Below are 15,275 nucleotides of genomic sequence, written 5' to 3'. Positions count from 1 at the left end.
GCTAACAGGATGTCGTGGAAAAATCGTCCCCTCGCGTTAGTTTAGGAGAGACCATTCCACGTTTTCACCTGGCCTTGAAAAAGCCTCAGGTCTGAGGCCCGGAGAGCTGAAACGCTCCGAACGTTCTGCAACGAACGGGGAGAAGCCGAAAGCGCGGTGCTGCGACCGACTCTTGGCGCTGAGAACTGGGGGCCTCCTTATTCCTCTTTTTCGCCAACAATCCGAAGGAAACCCAGAACAAAATCAGAATTACCCGTAATTAGCTCCACTCACCACTCCTGGAGAGACTCCTTACGCCCCAGACGCCGCCACCAACCGCTGCTTAAGACACGTAGCAACTCCGCCGAAGGGAAAGCGGAACCGGAAGAGGCGCAGGCATACGTCGATCGCGCTCCGCAAGCCCTTCCGGTTCTCAACTGCGGCACGTGGGTTCCTCTTCCACATATCCGATGGGAGTGAGGAACGAGTGCGCGCGAAACTGTCAGTTCTAGCAAGCTTACGCGCATTCTTTTCAGAAATAAAATTCCAGATTTTCTAATGGGAACTTCGAAGCGCGCAGAAGTTCAAAGAGTGTTAGGAAGAGGATATTAAATACACACAACTATACCGTAGCATTAAAAATGTAACCTCAACCTAAAAATGTAACCTCAGTGTGAAAAAAAAGAAAGAAAAGAAGGAAGAATGTTCCGTAAAATTATATTGTAAACAAGTCCTCCTTGCTCCTTCATTGGGGAAAAAAACCCCAATTTTGAGAACGAGCAAGATCATTCACATTTCGCAATAGCAAACCATTGAACTGACATTCAAAGAAAAGTAAATTACTTTCAAGGAACGAAAGAGAAGAGTAGGAGGTCTGTGTTCAGAGCACAACACCACAGTTTTAATCCACTTTGTTTTTTGCTGCAATATTCATTCACAGAAGTCAACTAATGAGGCTCAGAGACCAGTAATTTGGCCAAGAAACACTGCAAGTGATTGGTGACATCTGAGTACCAAAAGTCAAATCATGTACTTCCACCGCCAAAAACCACAATGTCTAGCTTGCAAAAACACAAACTGTTAATATTCCAAGAAACACACACATAGGCAAAATCACTCATATCACACCCTTACACAGATATACGTATACCCAAACAAAACACACATCACTGAATTACAGCCATTTATCTTTCCTTCTGTCTCAAATGGCTCTCAGGTCCTAGAAATGCAGATGATTCTGAAGGTTGTCATTTTCCTTCGCAGTCGTGGATTAAGGGCTTTTCTGCATAGCAGCGTTAAGCTGCTTCGCTCCAGCACCGAAATCAGCTGGAAATGAAACTGGTTTAATAAATAAATAGAGACCAATCCGTTCTTCAGTTGGAGGTGGGGAGGCAACACAATTCTACTGTTCTAGGGGGCAACTGCAGACTTCTTGTCAATTTCATTAGTCGGGATATGGGTGGGGAATTCAGTGGTTCACTGATCCTTACTAGCTGTCACTTGCCTTAACTATTGAAACTCTTGTTGCATGACTCCCTCTTTTGAGGGAGATGGGCGGTGACGAAATTTGATGAATAAATAGAATAAATAAAATGTGTTAATAGGAACCCATGAACCAGTGCATCAGAACAATTTTGATTGGAGATATCAAACACGCATGCACACTGAGACTGTCCCCACACAAAAAAGTATGGGTCAGGCTTTAAATGGGCAGCATTTCATATTTTCTGCTGTACAATTTAAACCCTTCATTCTTAATTTCACCTATTCCTTTGTTAGAATTTATCATCTCTACAAGATCAGATTGCTTTTATTCAGGTGTATTAGATCCTGCCCTTTCACTTAGTTTCACAAACACACAATATTTCTCATGCATAAACCAACTGGAAATGAAGCTGTGTGACCAACTTGTCCCTGGGTGAGTATGGGCTACTGACCATTTCTCAAGGGCAGAAATGCATGATACTGTCCTCTACTGTCGCCGGGGCTCCAGTAAGGCAACCTCCACCCATCTTTTTCTACCACATATCAAAAGTCGTATTTTCATTTACATGTGAGCTCAGGTGTGTTGTCCAGTTGCTGCACCGTATTTCATTGTAGAGAAATACTTTCTGTCCAGCTGATTATTGTGTGCTTTAGTAGGAATATTCCCTCCCCCCCCCCAGCTATTTTATTTTTACAAAATTGAGTTGGCCTTTCTTTCCTCTTATACTAATGAAACAGTGAAATAACATTAATGTGTTTTGTTTCTCAGAAGTGTTTTGGTTTTGTTCCACAAGTTTATTGATGGACGAATGGAATAGTGAAATAAAGGACCTATCTTTAAAATTGTAACTATAATTGCTATCTAGCTGAAAATTATTGATTCCTTTACTTACAGGGTTTATAAGCCACTCCTATCAGCTGAATCTACAACTTTCCAAATCTATAATTTGAGTAAAAAACAAATAGATTTTGTACAGCAACAAAAGTTCTTACCTTTCCCTTTGTAGCCCAAATGACAGGAAAAATTGGAAAACTCCCCCCCCCTGCCCCCACTGGTGCCCAGGAGGGATGAAAAAGAAAAGGAATCACCCATAAAAGGTTGTGGCAAACACAGTCTAAACCAGCCTTTCTCAACTAGGTCCCATGGAACCCTAGGATTCTGTGAGGAATTATTAGGTGATCCAAGAGAGATCATGATTAAAAAACAAACTTTTTTAAAAAATTGGTGTGACATGTGATGCTAACTATAGATATAATAATTTTTATGCAGTGGTTCCCTGAGATCTGAAAATTATTTTAAGGTTTCCTTAAGGTAAACAGTTTGAGAAAGGCTGGCCTTGACCAAACATCAGACTACCTCAGTGGCCAAAACAGAAGAATGGGTTGAAATGCGGAAAGGGATTTCTTAAGCCAGCTTCATTTCCAGCCAGTTTATGTGTGGAAGTCCAGTAGCTTAAGCAAAACTGTTGGTAGGACATTTCCGCAAGCCAGCATATTGCAATCTTCTATGTAACAGAGTACTGATCTTCCTCTTTTAATTTACAAGCATTTTGTGCATTTAAAAAAGAAACAATCCCTCAAATAACATTCTTTTTACCATGAACCCCATTTAAGCTCAAACAATGAAGGAGACAAGATGTTTCTGTGGAAGCTCTGTAAACAGTACACTTGAGGTATCCTGTCCTGGCTTCAGCAAAGGGAGAGAAGACCCAGGCAACTGGCAGGCAAAGTGTGGGCAGCTTGGGACAAGGCTTGCAAGCTGCTGGGTGGGAATGCACACACGCTGCGGAGGGAGTGGAGCATTTAGGAGCAATGTGTTTGCAGCGAAGTCTTGTCTGCAGAGAGGGCAGCAGACAGGCGGGGGACGCAACGGAAGAGGAATTCGGAAGCAGGAGAGAGAGCGAGTGTGCGCACAGTTTACTAGAGGCTGAGGTGAGGAGAAGGCGTAATCCAAGTCAGATGGTCTGTAATCAAATACACAATAGCTTGAAGAGTACCGAGGGATGAGCCAGAGACTTGGTCAGAAATACGTCGAGGTTGAAGCGAGTCAGGATTTCACAAAGCATGAAGCCAGATGCCAAACCTGCCTCAACGACAGGCAGATTCTGCGCAGTTTAAATCCTCTCCTGCAGAGCTGAGGCTTTCCCTGCTCAGCTGTTGCCAGTAATGAGGCACTGGGCTGGCTTGCAGAGTCAGCATCTTGCCACTTGCTCTTGAGGCGCTTACTTTGACGGGAAGGATGAGGGGTGAGGGAGGGTTGCCCTGCTTCTTGGCACCCATGTTGGCCAAAGGAGAATCTGCTGGCTGAGGAGGGACCCACGAGGGCATCATTGCTAGATTCAGTGGCCTTCAATCTGCCTGCATCTTGGAGCCTGGTCTGAGGCCATGACATGGGGATGCCAGTGATGACATGACTGATGACATAACAAAATCTTCCTTTGTTGTTGACTGTAACACTGAGTTTTGCTTCATTAAGTAGTAATGGTAGTGTAGATGTAGTGTAGAGTAGGACCATGGCAGAGAGGAATGGAGGCCATTTTTCATCAGGTCATTCATTAGAATAAGAATTCCATCCTCTCTTAGGTCACAGTTCTTAAATTCTTCCTTCCCCTTAAGATCCAACTGATTCCTTCCATCATTTTTCCTCATCATGGAATCAAGTAATCTTCCAAGTGACATGGCAGATTGGGTCATGTCTGATCTCAGTGTTGCAAATTCTGAAGATCGACTCTTCCTCCGGGAATCTTTAGAAACTGTAGCCAGTTCCTTGTCACTTGCCGAAAATAGCATCTGTATAGAAGAGCCTGGCAGTGAGCGTCAGGAAGATCTATGGAACAAGAACAGTTTGGAGACTTGTAATGAGGAAAATATGGAACAATCACAATATAACAGCCAAGAAATAGAATTCAAAAACCTGCTGATATCCGATGAGATAAGGAACCAAATCAATGAAAAGAATGAGGCGGCTTTGGAAGCCCTAGCTAAAGCTGAACTTCAAAAAGCTATTGATTTGTTCTCTGAAGCCATTGAGTTGAACCGAGACATTTCCACTTCTTACATTAACCGTGCCAATGTCTATATGCAATTGCAAAAACCATATGCTGCCATTAAAGACTGCAACATGGCCATTGAACTGAATCCCAAATCAGCAGAGCCATTAAAATTGAGAGGAAAAGCATTCAAGGAATTAGGGTGTTTGAAAAAAGCAGCCTGTGACTTTGCTTTAGCTTCTAAATTAGAGTATGACAAAGAGGCCAATGTAGTACTAAAGGAACTAAAATTAGGATTTCAAAGGATTTCTGAGAGGCAAGCAAAGTGCATCCTTACATATAAGGAATCTGAGATACTGGAGAAGATTAAGAAAGCACAGACAAATTTAGAGAATCAAAAACAAGAGCAGAGAGAGAAAGGCACTAGCACACAACTGGAGAACGAAATAGCAAGGAACAAAGAAGAGAAGATGAAGCTAGACCATACTGAAGATTCCCAAGAGATGATAGATGAAAATGTGGAGAGAGTTGAGAAGTGGAAGCAGGCCAGTGAAAACAAGAAAGCAGCTTTGGATGCAGTAGAGAAAGGTGAATTTCAAAGAGCAATTGAGCTGCTCACCAAGGCTATCACATTGACCCCCCATCTTATTAACTTGTATGTTTGCCGAGCCAGTACCTTCCTGAAACTTCATATGCCAACTGCTGCCATAAAGGACTGCAACCATGCCATAAAAATAAACCCCAATATGGCCTTGCCATACAAGTGCCGTGGGGAGGCATTTTGTATGCTAGGTTGTTGGCAGGAGGCTGCTAAAGATTTTGCTTTGTCCTGTCAGCTGGAGTATGATGAAGATACTTATGCCATGCTGAAGGAAATACAAACAGAAGCCCAGAAAATAATTAAATGGTGGGAAAAGCCCGAGGAAAGCAGGAACCAGAGAGAATGTAAAGAGCCGATAAGCAGGATGAAAGAAGCTCCTGCAGAGAAAATGCAAGCAAAGAGCCCCCAAGATAAATCGGTTATTTGTGAGCCTTGTTCCCAAGAACAGGAGACAAGAACATTTCACATTTCTGAGGAAAAGACAATTCTGCATAGTAATTCCTCGAACCCTAAAATATTTCCTCTTTATTGTCTAGAGGATCAAAGTAAAGCTTATCCTATGCATGCAGTACAAGAACATAGTCAATTTATGGATCATGAAAAACAAGGACAATTTGAACTGCTGGAAAGAAGGACTCAGGAGGGAGCGATGAGGAAACAAAAATGTAAAGCTGAAGCAGAAAGTGAGGACAGTGAATTGGAAATTGATACTGAAGAGGTTATTGAGCCAGATGAAGATCTTCCTCAGGAGATGGGAGATGAAAGCTTGAAAGTAACAGATGAAATGCGAAAACTAGCCAATGAAAAGAAAAGAGAAGCTTTTGATGCAGTCAATAAAGGAGAACTTTTTAAAGCTTTAGACTTGTTCACAGAAGCCATTAAGCTCAATCCACATCTTACTATCCTATATGCAAACCGAGCCAGGGTCTATTTGAAGCTACAAAAGCCAACCGCTGCAATTAGGGACTGTGATAAAGCCATCCAAATAAATCCTGACTCAGCCCAGCCCTACAAGTGGCGAGGAAAAGCACTACAAATACTTGGCTACTGGCAGAAGGCAGCTAAAGACCTTGCCTTGGCCTGCCAATTAGATTACGATGAAGAATCCTATGCTTTGTTAAAGGAGGTACAACCAAAGGCCCAGAAAACTGCCAGATTCAGGAGGAAGCCGGAGCAGAAAGTTGAAGAGAAGAAGGGTAAGACTCTATTGAGAGGACTCCCAAAAACCTGTAAGAAGCGGGAACGATCTCAAACTACCCCAGTAGAACTAGAAGGAAATGACAAGGAGACCATGGAGGAATGGAGAGAGATTTGGGGAAAAAGCACTGAGGAACAGCAGAGAGTAAGACCAATAGTTCTGACAGAACAGAAGGGTATGGCCCGAGATGACACAGAGTCATTTTTTCAGGGAAGAATAAGGAAGCCAGGTAAATATTTTGAGAAGGAGGAAGACAAAGAAGAAAAGTTCCAAGAGACTTTACTGAACTTTAAGGAGAAGGAAATGAAGCACCAAGCAGCAGTCCATCCAAATGATTTGGAGGAACAACTGAGAGCTCTTCAGCAAGAATTGGATGAAAAGCTTAGAAGTTATCAAGAAGAAATTGATGAAGAAGAAAACACTTTGCAGAGATTATTAGATGAGCAGGAAAAATCACAGCAAAAGGCACTCTGCGAGCAAGAACAGGCTTTTAAAATAATCCTGGAAGAACAAGAGAAAATACAGAAGGCAGCTCTGAAGGAACTGGCCAAGTCTCAACAAGAGGCTTTAGAGGAGCTTGCAGAAGCCACAAAGAAAGCCCTGGAGGAACAGGAGAGGGTGCAGCAGCAAGCTCTTGAAGAGCAGGAAAGGGCTCAGGAGGCCCTGGGTACTCTGGAAAGAGCTCATAAAAAGGCTCTGGAGGAGCAGAAAAAGGTCCTGATAGCTGCCATGGAAGAACAGGAACAAGCCCAGAGAAAATCACAGAATGATAAAAGGATGGCTGAGGCAGCTTTAGAAAAATGGACAGAAGCTCAAAGAAAGGTCCAAAAAGAGCAGGAAAGGGCTGAGAGGCAAGCTATGGAAGAAAGAGAGAAAGCACAAAGAGCTTTAGAAGAATTAGAGGTTGCTCAGAGAAAGGCTTTGGAGGATCAAGAAAAAGCGCAGAAAACTTTGGTGGCTGTAGAAAGAGCTCACAAACAGACTCTGGAGGAACAGAGGAGGGTTCAGATGGCTGCCATAGAAGAACAAGAAAAACTATGGAAAAAAACTGAAGAAGAAAAGAAGATGGCTGAAGCTGCTCTGGAAGACGTTTTCAAAACTCAAAGAAAGATCCAAGAAGAACAGCAAAAGGCTGAGAAAATGGCAATGGAAGAGAGAGAGCAAGCTCAGAAGTCCCTAGAAGAATTACAAACTGTTCAAAAGAAAGCCCTTGAGGAACAGAAAAAAGCTCAGAAGGCTCTGGAAGCAGTAGAAATAGCTCATCAACAGGTTATGGAGGAACAGAAGAAAGCTCATCTAGCAGCCATGGAGGAACAGGAACAAGGGTGGAAGAAAATGAAAGAAGAAAAGAAGAGGACAGAGACAGTTCTGGAAGAGATTTTAAGAATACAACAAAAGTTTCAAAAGGAGCGGGAAATGGCTGAAGAGAAAGCAATACAAGAAAAACTGATAGCTCAGAAGACCCTCAGAGAATTAGAGATTGCTCAGAAACAAGCTCTTGAAGAACAAACAAGAGCTCAGAAAGCTTTCGAAGATGTCGAAAAAGCTCATAAGCAGGCACTGGAGGAACAGAAGAAAGCTCAGAAGGCTGCCATTGGAGAATATGAACAAGCACGGAAAAAATCTGAAGAAGAAAAGAAGATGGCTGAGGCAGCTTTAGAAAAACTTGCACAAGTTCAGATTCAAATGCAAGAAGAGCATAAGCAGGCTGAGAAGAATGCAATGGAAGAAAGAGAAAGAGCTCAGAAGGCCCTAGAAGAATTACAGATTGCTCAGAAGAAAGCTCTTGAGGAACAAAATCAAGGTAAAGAGTCTCTGGAAGCAATAAAAATAGCTCATCTACAGGCTACGGAGGAGCAGAAGAAAGCTCATCTAGCAGCCATGGAGGAACAGGAGCAAGGGTGGAAAGAAATGGCAGAAGAAAAGAAGAGGGTGGAGGCAGTTCTAGAAGAACTGTTAAGGACACAGCAGAAGTTCCAAAAAGATCAGGAAATGGCTGAAGAGAAAGCAATACAAGAAAAACTGATAGCTCAGAAGACCCTCAGAGAACTAGAGATTGCTCAGAAACAAGCTCTTGAAGAACAAACAAGAGCTCAGAAAGCTTTCAAAGATGTCGGAAAAGCTCATGAGCAGGCACTGGAGGAACAGAAGAAAGCTCAGGTGGTTGCCATTGTAGAACACGAACAAGCACGGAAAAAATCTGAAGAAGAAAAGAAGATGGCTGAGGCAGCTTTAGAAAAACTTGCACAAGTTCAGATTCAAATGCAAGAAGAGCATAAGCAGGCCAAGAAGAATGCAATGGAAGAAAGAGAAAGAACTCAGAAGGCCCTAGAAGAATTACAGATTGCTCAGAAGAAAGCTCTTGAGGAACAAAATCAAGGTCAGGAGTCTCTGGAAGCAGTAAAAATAGCTCATCAACAGGCTATGGAGGAGCAGAAGAAAGCTCATCTAGCAGCCATGGAGGAACAGGAGCAAGGGTGGAAAAAAATGGAAGAAGAAAAGAAGAGGGTGGAGGCATCTCTAGAAGAGCTGTTAAGGACACAGCAAAAGTTCCAAAAAGAGCAGGAAATGGCTGAAGAGAAAGCAATACAAGAAAAACTGATAGCTCAGAAGACCCTCAGAGAATTAGAGATTGCTCAGAAACAAGCTCTTGAAGAACAAACAAGAGCTCAGAAAGCTTTCAAAGATGTCGAAAAAGCTCATGAGCAGGCACTGGAGGAACAGAAGAAAGCTCAGAAGGCTGCCATTGAAGAACATGAACAAGCACGGAAAAAATCTGAAGAAGAAAAGAAAATGGCTGAGGCAGCTTTAGAAAAACTTGTACAAGCTCAGATTCAAATGCAGGAAGAACATAAGCAGGTCGAGAAGAATGCAATGGAAGAAAGAGAGAGAGCTCAGAATGCCCTAGAAGAATTAGAGATTGCTCAGAAGAAGGCACTTGAGGAACAAAATCAAGGTCAGGAGTCTCTGGAAGCAGTAAAAATAGCTCATCAACAGGCTATGGAGGAGCAGAAGATAGCTCATCTAGCAGCCATGGAGGAACAGGAGCAAGGGTGGAAAAAAATGGCAGAAGAAAAGAAGAGGGTGGAGGCAGCTCTAGAAGAGCTTTTAAGGACACAGCAAAAGTTCCAAAAAGATCAGGAAATGGCTGAAGAGAAAGCAATACAAGAAAGACTGATAGCTCAGAAGACCCTCAGAGAACTAGAGATTGCTCAGAAACAAGCTCTTGAAGAACAAGCAAGAGCTCAGAGAGCTCTGGAAGATGTTGAAAAAGCTCATAAGCAGGCACTGGAGGAACAGAAGAAAGCTCAGAAGGCTGCCACTGAAGAACATGAACAAGCACAGAAAAAATCTGAAGAAGAAAAGAAGATGGCTGAGGCAGCTTTAGAAAAACTTGCACAAGTTCAGATACAAATGCAAGAAGAGCAAAAGCAAGCCAAGAAGAATGCAATGGAAGAAAGAGAGAGAGCTCAGAAGGCCCTAGAAGAATTACAGATTGCTCAGAAGAAAGCTCTTGAGGAACAAAATCAAGGTCAGGAGTCTCTGGAAGCAGTAAAAATAGCTCATCAACAGGCTATGGAGGAGCAGAAGAAAGCTCATCTAGCAGCCATGGAGGAACAGGAGCAAGGGTGGAAAAAAATGGAAGAAGAAAAAAAGAGGGTGGAGGCATCTCTAGAAGAGCTGTTAAGGACACAGCAAAAGTTCCAAAAGGAGCAGGAAATGGCTGAAGAGAAAGCAATACAAGAAAAACTGATAGCTCAGAAGACCCTCAGAGAACTAGAGATTGCTCAGAAACAAGCTCTTAAAGAACAATCAAGAGCTCAGAGAGCTCTGGAAGATGTCAAAAAAGCTCATAAGCAGGCACTGGAGGAACAGAAGAAAGCTCAGAAGGCTGCCATTGAAGAACATGGACAAGCACGGAAAAAATCTGAAGAAGAAAAGAAGATGGCTGAGGCAGCTTTAGAAAAACTTGCACAAGTTCAGATACAAATGCAAGAAGAGCAAAAGCAGGTCAAGAAGAATGCAATGGAAGAAAGAGAGAGAGCTCAGAAGGCCCTAGAAGAATTAGAGATTGCTCAGAAGAAGGCCCTGGAGGAGCAGGTAAGAGCTCAGAATGCTCTGGAAGCTGTAGAAAGAGCTCATAAGCAGGCTCTAGAGGAACAAAAAAAAGCTCAGATGGCTGCTTTGGAAGAACAGGAGCAAGCACAAAAAATATCTCAGGAAGAAAAGAAGAGGGCTGAGGCAGCCCTGGAAAAATTGTCACAGTACCAAAAAGAAGTCCAAGAAGAGCAGGAAAAGACTGAGAAGAAAGCGCTAGAAGAAAAAGAGAGAGCACAGAAGGCTCTTGAAGAATTAGAAATTGCTCAGAAGAGAGTTGTAGAGGAACAGAAGAAAGCTCAGGCGTCTGCCATTGAAGAACTTGAGCAAGCACAGAAAAAATCTGAAGAGGAAAAGAAGATGGCTGAGGCAGCTTTGGAAAATCTGTCTAAGATTCAAAGACAGATTCAAGCAGAGCAGAAAAGAGCTGAGGAGAAAGACAGGGAAGATAGAAAAAGAATTCAAAAGGCCCTAGAAGAATTGCAGATTGAACAGAAGAAAGCCATAGAGGAACAGACAAAAGCTCAGAAAGCTCTGGAAGCAGTTGAAAAAGCTCAAAAACAGGCCCTGGAAGATCAGATGAAAGCTAAAATGGCATCCACTGAAGAACAGGAACGAGCATGGAAGAAATCCCAAGAAGAAAAGAAGATGGCTGAAACTGCTTTGGAAAATGTTTTAAGAGCTCAGAGAAAATTTCAAGAAGAACAGGAAAATGCTGAAAAAAGAATCATGGAAGAAAAAGAAAGTATACAGAAGGCTCTGAAAGAATTAGCAACTGCTCAAAAGAAAGCCCTGGAGGAACAGGAAAGAACCCAGAGAGCTCTAGACGCTGTAGAAAGATCTCGTAAAATGGCCCTAGAAGATCAAAAAAGCGCTCAGATAGCAGCGATGGAGGAACAAGAAAAAACAAGGAAAAAAATTCAGGAAGAGAAGAAGATGGCTGAAGTAACCTTGGATGAACTTTTAAAAACTCAGAGGAAGTTCCAAGAAGAGAAGAAAATGGCTGAGAAAAAAACCATGGAAGAAGGAGAAAGAACTCAGATTGCCCTAGCAGAATTAAAGGTTGTTCAGAAGAAAGCCCAGGAGGAACAGAAAAGGGCTCAGAAAGCCCTGGAGGCTGCAGAAAAAGCCCATCAATGTGCCCTGAATGAACAGAAGAAAGCTCAGATAGCTATTCAAGAACAAGAGCAAGCGTGGAAAAAATCTCAAGAAGAAAAGGAAATGGCTGAGGCAAGACTACAAGAGCTCTTAAGGACCCAAAAAACTCTCCAAGGGGAACAGGAGAAGGCTGAGAAGAAAGCCGTAGAAGAAAGAGAGACACTTCAGAGAAACATTAAAAAATTAGAAGAGGCCCAGAAGAAGGCTCTGGAAGAACAGGAGAAGGCCCAGACATCTCAGCATGCTCTAGGAATTGCCCATAAACAGGTACTAGAGGAACAGAAGAAGGCTCATTTGGCTGCCATGATGGAACAGGAACAAGCACAGAAAAAATCTCAGGAAGAAAAGAAAATGGCTGAAGCAGCCCTGGCAGATCTCCTGAGACAAGTCCAAAAGGAGCAAGAAACAGCTGAGAGAAAGGCAATAGAAGAAAGGGAGAAAGCCAAGACAATGCTAAAAGAATTAGACATGGCTCAGAAGAAGGCCCTGGAGAACTTGTTGACAGCTAAAAAGGAGGCCCTGGAAGAACAGAAAAGAGCTCAGAACGCTTTGGACGTTCTGGAAAGAACGCATAAGCAGGCATTAGAGGAACAGAAAAATGCTCAAAAGAAATCTCAGGAAGAAAGAAAGATGGCTGAGGCTGCTCTGGAAGAATTATCAAGAATTCAGAAAAACATCCATGAAGAGCAGCATTCAGCAGAGAAGAAAGCAACTGAAGACAGAGAGAGAGCTCAGAAAGAGTCAGAAGAATTAGAGAATGCTCGGAAGAAGGCCCTGAAGGAACAAGAGAAAGCTCAAAAAACTCGGGATGTTCTTGACAGAGCTCATAAACAGGCACTGGAAGAACAGAAGAAAGCACTGAAGAAAATTCAAGAAGAAAAAAAGATGGCTGAAACTGCCCTGCAGGAACTCTTAAGAACTCAGAGACAATTCCATGAAGAACAGGAAAGAGTTAAGAAGAAAACAATGAAAGAAAACGAGAGAACTCAGAAGACTATAGAAGAATTAGAAGTTGCTCAGAAGAAGACCCAGGAAGAAGAGGAAAAAGCTCAGAAGGCTTTGGAAAGGGCTCATAAAGAACTCCTAGAGGAGCAGAAGAAAGTTCAGGTAGCTGCTATGGAAGAACTGGAGCAAGCACGAAAGAAGTGTCAGGAAGAAAAGAAGATGTGTGAGGCAGCCCTGGAAGGACTCTTACAGACAAAGAAAAAATTCCACGAAGAGCAGGAAATATCTAAGATGCAAGCAATGAAAGAACTAGAGAGAGCTCAGAAAGAGTTAGAAAAAATAAAAGTAGCTCAAAAGGAGGCCTTGGAGAAAGAAGCCAAAGTTCGGAAGGCTCTGGATAATGTAGAAAGAGCTCGTACTCAGGCCCTAGAGGGACAAACGAAAGTGCAGCAGAAGTATCAAGGTGAAAAAAATATGGCTGAGGCAGCCCTGGAAGAACTCTCAAGAGCAAAAAGGCAATTTCAAGAGGAGCAGGAAAAGGCTGAGAGAAAAGCAAGCAGAGAAAGGGAAATAATTCATAAAAAACTAAAAGAATTAGAGATTGCTCAGAGGGTAGCTCTGGAGAAAGAGGCAAATGCTCAGAAAGCTTTGGATACTTTGGAAAAAGCTCATCAGCTGAGCCTGGAGGAACAAAAGAAAGCTCAGATGGAACTGGAACAAGCACAGAAAAAATATGAAGAAGAAAAGAAAATGGCTGAAGCTGCTCTGATAAAACTGTCAAGGGCAGAGAGAAGGGTCGAAAATGAGCAGGAAAGGACCATGGAAAAAGCAATGGGAGAAACAGGAAAGACACAGAAGGCCTTAGAAGAACTAGACATCACTCAGAAGAAGGCGCTGGAGGAAAAGGAGAATGCTCAGAAAGCTCTTGAAGTGCTGGAAAGGACTCATAAACAGGCACTGGAGGAAGAACAAAAAGCACAGAAAAAATCTCAAGAAGAAAAGCAGTTGGCTAAGGCTGCCCTGGAAGAACTCAGAAAAACTCAGAGAAAGTTTCAAGAAGAGCAAGAAAGGGCTGAAAAGAAAGCCATGGAAGAAAGAGAAAAAATGCACCAGTCCCTAGAAGAATTAGAGATTGCTCAGAAGAAAGCTCTAGAGGACTTGGCAATAGCTCAAAAGATGGCCTTGGAGGAAAACGAAAGAGCACAGCAGAGGGCCTTAGAAGAAAAAAGGGCAATACAGCTGGCTATGAAAAAGCTGGAGACAGCCCATGCTAAAGCCGTAGAGGAGCAGCAGATAGCACAGAGGCTGGCCTTTGAAGAACAGCAGAGAAGTAAGAAGATGTTTGCTGAATTAGAAGAATCACGAAGAAAAGCCCTGGAAGAGCAAGAAGCAGCAAAAAGGAAAGCCATAGATGAACAAGTAAGAGCGCATCATGCTATAAATGAACTGGCCAAGATTCAAAGGGAAGTTTTGGAAGAACAAGAGCAAGCTCAGAATATGGCCTTAGCAGAGCAGCACAAGGCTGAGATGATGATTAAGGAGCTGGAAGGAAGGCAGAGAGAAGCCCTGAATGATCAGCAAAGAACATGGATGAAAGCCTTTGACGATCAAAAAAGAGCTCATCTGATGTTAGGGGAATTTGCAAAGATTCAAATGGCAGAACAGGAGAATGCTCAGAAAAAAGCAGTAGACGGGCAGAAGGAAGCTCAAAGAGCTGAAGAAAAACTGGAGAAATCACAAAATCAGATCTTGGAGAAAATGGAAAAAAAACAGCGTAAGTATGCAGCACAAATTCCAGAATCTCTTCTTAAGTCTGGGAATGAAGAGGGCAACGCAGAATGTGGTAGTGAATTTGAAGAAGCACAAAAGAAAGACTTGGTCGTAGTTGGTAAAACGTTCTATGCAGAGCCGGGAAAAATTCTTAGGGATTTAGAGAAGAAGGAATACCAACAATCCCTTAGGAACAGAGGGTATGACAAGAATTCTCGAAGTCCATTCCCAAATTCTGTTCTGGACTTTTTCCAAACTGATTAAACTCTAGAATTCTGATCCTAATTGAAAGTCAGAGAAAGGATGGATCAATCGTAAGGTCATCTGCAAGCATTGTACTGATGGAAATAAAAATGGGAAGGAAGAAATAAGAAGGGAAATGTTTCTATTTTTAAAGGCTCTCTCCCCATAAGCAGTATACTTTGTTTAGGATTAAATTAACCCACATAGCATCAGTCCAGGTACAGATTCTTATAAACATTCAGGGTTTGGAGATGCTTCAGGCAATTTATTCATTGGCTGGAGGCAAAACTGCAAGTTGGCTTTTTCTCCATTCATACAATTCAAATATTATTGGAATGTTTGAATTCAGTAGATTTTTAAGACAGGAACCATTTAAACATTGACCAGCAAACACATTATATATTTCCCCACCAGCATCCAGCCTGGATTCTTTTTATACATACCACAAAATTAGAGCATTGATAAAATAAAATTACTGGTCTTTAGATTCTCTAATTTGATTCAATTAAATTTTTAAACACATCTCTGTGAAAAATTCCATTAAAAAGGCGTTGTTTCCTTTAATAAGGTAAATGGAAAGTAATTAGAGTCTTTCCCTTGGAACTCTCTTAATCTGTATGAAGTATGTAATCTATAGATGCTCAATTTTTTCATACCTTTCAATAGCGAGAAGAGAAGGTCTTTGATATACTTTCAAAAGAGTATCAGATTTTAAAGAAAAGCTGCCTTTCATAAGAGTGTGTAGGGTTGCCCACTTTATTCTCTAAAAGTAGATGTGAAGAGTAGATGTATTTTTGTTATCAAGACA

The 15,275-nt window shown here is 42.2% G+C and overlaps 1 protein-coding gene across 1 annotated transcript; it reads left to right on the top strand.

The window, feature by feature from the left end:
* The first annotated feature begins 4,114 nt into the window (after positions 1-4,114).
* LOC134498054 (trichohyalin-like) lies at positions 4,115-14,488 on the top strand. The gene is made up of 5 exons (XM_063304185.1): positions 4,115-6,920; positions 7,218-7,903; positions 9,344-10,423; positions 10,820-12,238; positions 13,304-14,488. The coding sequence occupies exons 1-5, from the start codon at positions 4,115-4,117 to the stop codon at positions 14,486-14,488; spliced, it is 7,176 nt and encodes a 2,391-aa protein (XP_063160255.1).
* Positions 14,489-15,275: the final 787 nt, after the last annotated feature.

This window comes from Candoia aspera, chromosome 4 (genome assembly GCF_035149785.1).
Source record: "Candoia aspera isolate rCanAsp1 chromosome 4, rCanAsp1.hap2, whole genome shotgun sequence".
Classification (NCBI taxonomy): domain Eukaryota; kingdom Metazoa; phylum Chordata; class Lepidosauria; order Squamata; family Boidae; genus Candoia; species Candoia aspera.
Note: the sequence above shows the minus strand (reverse complement) of the source record. Positions and strands in the feature narration are given on the sequence as shown.